This window comes from Penaeus monodon, chromosome 36 (assembly GCF_015228065.2).
Source record: "Penaeus monodon isolate SGIC_2016 chromosome 36, NSTDA_Pmon_1, whole genome shotgun sequence".
Lineage (NCBI taxonomy): Eukaryota > Metazoa > Arthropoda > Malacostraca > Decapoda > Penaeidae > Penaeus > Penaeus monodon.
Genome location: NC_051421.1, coordinates 14489050 through 14494049, shown reverse-complemented (window position 1 = coordinate 14494049; position 5000 = coordinate 14489050). Strand labels below are relative to the sequence as shown.

Genomic DNA, 5000 nt, shown 5'->3' with positions numbered 1-5000 from the left:
GCTCGATTTAACCAAGTAACTTTTCAGTTATTTTGATCTCAGTAACAATTACCACTTCATTAGATGAAAATTAATGGAATTCTTGATATACAACTGTTAATAACATACATAAAAGCAGTATCATGATACCAGCTACGGTATTAATGTATAAAATCTATCTAACTGAAAGGCGGTGTTGATCGCAATTGGTGTAATGAACAATTTAGATTTAAGAATGGTAGAAAAAATTAGTCATATACAGTAAATTATAATGACAATTAATAGTATAAAGCTGAGTTGAAAAATAGTCCGTCTTCACAACAGTGAATATTCCAGTTCAAAATAAGGCAGAAATGCTTCATGTTCTGTCACTAATTGTCTGTGGTGTCATTCGTACATTCTACTTTTGTCCATTGGCTGCTGTTTACATGCTTTATTAGACCTTAAAGTGACAATGGCCATGTAAAGAGCGTACGATTGAACGATTATATCTTTATCATTTGTTTTCACGCAGACTTGAAGATGAATGGAAGCGCAGAGGACGAACGCATTAGCACTCTGCGTCAAAATGTTTGTGCCTCATTGTGAATGTACACTGTGGTAAGCGTCTTACAGGCATGATTTCACGCGAAATCATATCTGTACGACATATCTGATATGCGTTTAAGAAAATAAACTTTAAAATCCTGAGTGATATCGGTAATATTGAAAGAATACCTGGAGTCTTCCTCCAGCGACAGGCTAAGGAGAAGAAGGGGGCAGGTGATCCATGAAACAGTTTTTGCTTCAACGAATTTCCTCACAACATTCACGCTACTGAACACCATGACAACCACGCTACTTTCTTCATTCAAACCACGCCGGAAGTCAGGAAAGTCTCCTGTCTCCTGTAGGAGGCTCAGCATATCCCCGAGCTGGATGGACAGGTGGTGGGGCGAGGCCAAGAAGTTCTGAAGGACGTCCGCAGCTGCAGGAGAACCGTCTTGAAGAAGAACACACGACTTGGCTGTTCGGACGGCCATGCTTATGAGCTGTGATTCCTCATGTACAGCGTCAACTGAGTTTCTCGGAAGCCTTGTTCGGGAGGCTGTGGGTTGAGCTGAAAATTAATTCGATGTTTTTATTGATTTTTTAAAATTATTATTATTTTTTTATATCGTGCATTTTGAGAATCTACTATTTACTTCGGTTAATATCTCATCCTAAACTCACATGTACGCACTCACATCGGGATTTTTAGCTGAAAAGACTGAAATAAGAAATGTCCAATGTGCATTTTTGACTATTAGGGAGAAAAGATGATGAATTGTTTTGTTTTATTCACATTCGGGTTGGCACGTACAGTATTTTTACCAGACAGTATAACATAATAAATGTCCCAAGAACTTTTTTTTTTACGTTAATTGCCTTTTTTTAACAAACACATCACATTTCTTGCATGAATATACCATGCCGAACATGAGCATGTTGTTGCAAATTCTGTTAGTTAACGGAATGTCTTGAAGTGCGATAAGCAGTCTCATGACTATGGATGGAAGTAGGAACGAAGCGTGGATAAGATTGGTCATTTTTCAATTACGTAAAAATGCAAACAAGTGGTAAATTCTAAGAAATATAGAGATTATCATTATTATTATTATTAAGAGGTATTATGATATTGATCAAATCAGTTACCTTCCATTATCTGCGAGAGCATAGTGAGCAAAGAAGAGTATTTATCTGCAGTTCCAGAAATATAGCGATAAATTCGATGTCTTAAAGGATAAATGGTCAAAACAACACAATATATTGATAGCGATCTATGTGCATCTTGGGACAATAAATTCTTAATTCTACGTAGTACTTAGTATCCTAGATTTCGAGCATTTAATTATGGAAAAGCGTACACGATTTAAGCCTACTAGTTCCATACTTTATGTCCCTCCTATTTATGTGTGCCTAATTTGCCCTTTTTTCGTCCCCCATTTCAGCACATTTTTCTATTCTTTGTTCGTCCTATATCCTTCATTCTGACACAAGTAAGAATCCCAACGTGAGAAATCACTCCATCTCACGTTTACTATTACACATGACAGATCAAAGCTATGCGATACTTACCACCGGCGTGACACAAGGCAGCCAACACGAAGACTTGACCAGCTGACAAGGCAGTCATCTTACGTCATCACCTGTTCGGTATAACAAGCTGCTGTTTCGAAAACTGGTAATCTTTAAACAATGCGGCAGGACCTGTAGGCTACATTTAAAAAAAAAATATGCAGAAGACAACTGTTTTTTTCTATACATACACTACGACAGCCGTGACATTTTCATATCTAGTAATTTCGATTTGAATATTTATTACGTAACGCATTATTTTCAGTTTTCTGATACATATGGCTAATGTCCTAGTAAACATTTTATCCCACTGATCGTAACAGTATCCAGATCTCTGGAGAAATGTCTTGTACTTTTTGTTTTACTGTAAGAGGGACTTACAGTAAAACAGTATAGCTGTACGTGAACCCTAGGGCAACGGATTGGTCAGATACAGAGAAGGAGAGCATACAGCATGATGGCCATATAAAACAGTGATGATTTATCAGATTCAAATGTCAAAAAGCAAGAAAGGGTGTTAGTTCTGATGTGTGACTGTTTATCAAAAGGCAATAGAACTTGCATTAACGCCAGAATTCCCTCAATTCAATTCCTCAACCAATGGAAAATCGCAATAACAATGTTATAAAAGACGCGGCACAGACCTACTTATGCTTCGCAACGTGCAACCGCTTGTTTTGAAGAACTTAGTCAGTAATGCGCCTCTGTTCTCCTATAGCCTCTGTTATGCCGATATGCTGATATCATGGATTTGCACTTGCTTATATACAATGCAGATTGAGGTAGTGATGAGACGCCTTGCACCGATTGGCTCGTTGGTGTTGGTTCTCGCTGTCCATTGGCCGAAGACATCTCTTTTTCTAAGAGATTTGACTTTTCTTTTCTTCGCAGACTGACAAGGGTTACAGTGATTTTTCTTTCAAAGGCCATCTAAAATCGCTAGCTGTGTTTCACTATTCTCTTGATTCATGGTGGTGGTAAGGATATACCGAATATTTGATTTACATGCAATGCTAGAGCACATGAGTCATTTTTAGAATTACCACCAAAGGTAATATTTACTTTTTTCGCTTGACAGAGCTATTACGACCGTTTGCATTAGAAATGGTATTCATAAATACACAACTAATGACAACAGGCAGTGTATATATATATGCAGAACATGCGTCCTCCTTTTCAAGATTTATCCGGAACAAAATGGCGAAAAGGTCAGCTCCACATTCCCTAAGGAAGGTCGCTGCGGACAAGATAAACGTTTAGGTGCACGAAACCACGAGGAAAATGTCGAGCGAGACGAGAAAATAAGCTAATAGTTTTGTCCGCTAACCATCGGGAAGGATAATGGGCCTTTTAACGTTACATGCCATGATAACATAACAAGCTAAAAATTTTACAATCTTCGGTGATTTTCTCCGGAGAAGGAAGGATGTTGAAAGAAGTGGAAGAGGTGCATTCGGCTAACCAGACTGACATGTTTGTCTGTGATATTTCCATTCTGGGTGAAATCACACGGGGGATTTTAAAATATACATACAGTTTGTTTTGCTGCTCTCCAGTCTAACTCTCTCAAGGAAATATGGTTGCGATTCGTGACAAGTTAGGTATGGAAAATCGAAATATCTTAAAATTTTGCAACCAAGGAAGCATTATATCTATAAAGGAGTTTGTTAAGATTTTTCGAAGATAACACCTGTGACACAAATAAAACGTATTATATCTGACCTTCCAAGCAATGTCTGTGTAGTCTATTTACATATAGTAGCTGTTATAGGTCATTAAAATTATGTTAGTGACATAACTCGTGGCAAATTACAATAGGTCACGGGATCAGGTTCTATGAACTTAATCTTAAAACGAAAAAGGCAAGGATTAGAGACAGGAAGTTGGATTTTGTTTACACACCGTTTCGTTGAAAGATCAAACTCCCCCTTTTCTCGCTCAAGAAGAAAAGGATACAATAGGTATGAAATGAAGACTCTTAAATGGCTTGTTAACGGTTATGCCTTGTAAAAAAATTTCTCGTCAGCATTTTTAAAATTTCTTTATGATCCATTCAGTCAATCATGGGAAACTGCAGCCCTTCCCACTCATGCACACTGTCTTTACATATCGGTTTAGGTTCTAGTGCTTGTTTTACCTATATATAGTAGCTGATTGTAACATCTGGCTTAAACTATTATTAAATGCAGATAGCAAATTAAAGTTAATTGACTTTCATCTGCCACGACAGGGAAATATATTGAGAGTTGTCATCTTTAAATTTCTCTCACTTGCAAGCCTTTTGTCGGATTTTAGGCATTTTTCCTCATAAATGATTTCTTTTATTTTTGCAGAGCTATGATTACGAGAAGCTTGGTATTTGGTTATGTTAATTACGATAGCTCTGATTTGTGAGCCAGTGAATTAGCGAAATTAATGACAGAAGGAATGTGAAGACTAATAAATGTAATGATGGGAATTATATTGCCAAATCTGAACTGGTTAAAAAAATATTGATTAAGAATGAAAGATATCTAATCACCACTAATAGCCAATTTGACTTTACTAACGGCCATTCTACCAACATATCCATATTCTGAATAGCACAGTTTAACTTTTTAGATATCTTTAAGTGCATTTTTATGTTTATCTTAGAAATCAGGAAGGAATGCAATTTGTAGGATGATATTCAAGAAGTTTGTAATACGAGAGATGCTAATTTGTATTCGTTTTTTTTAGTACAGTCGTAGTTTTTATCTGCCAAGACATGTTTTAATGCTTGTAACACACGTCCCACTTCACGGCCGTATATTCAGTTCTGTTGACATGAAAAATATGTACGTAAACAAAATTTCGATGTGCACGCTTCAAGGAATAATATTGATTAAGTCGAAATCAAATGTAAGGAATCATATGCGTTTCATTACAGAGTCGGCATTAACGTA

At 36.8% G+C, this 5000-nt stretch overlaps 1 protein-coding gene across 1 annotated transcript in view; it reads right to left on the bottom strand.

The window, feature by feature from the left end:
- LOC119595770 (probable glutamate receptor) overlaps nt 1-2906 on the bottom strand; it is a 9133-nt gene extending 6227 nt beyond the window's left edge. Inside the window, exons 1-3 of the mRNA XM_037944916.1 lie at nt 2721-2906; nt 2077-2147; nt 697-1078 (exon numbers count right to left, since the gene is read on the bottom strand). Of these exons, the coding sequence (XP_037800844.1) occupies nt 697-1078; nt 2077-2134 (440 nt within the window). The 5' untranslated portion in view covers nt 2135-2147; nt 2721-2906. The remainder of the gene's footprint in view (nt 1-696; nt 1079-2076; nt 2148-2720) is intronic.
- Nucleotides 2907-5000: the final 2094 nt, after the last annotated feature.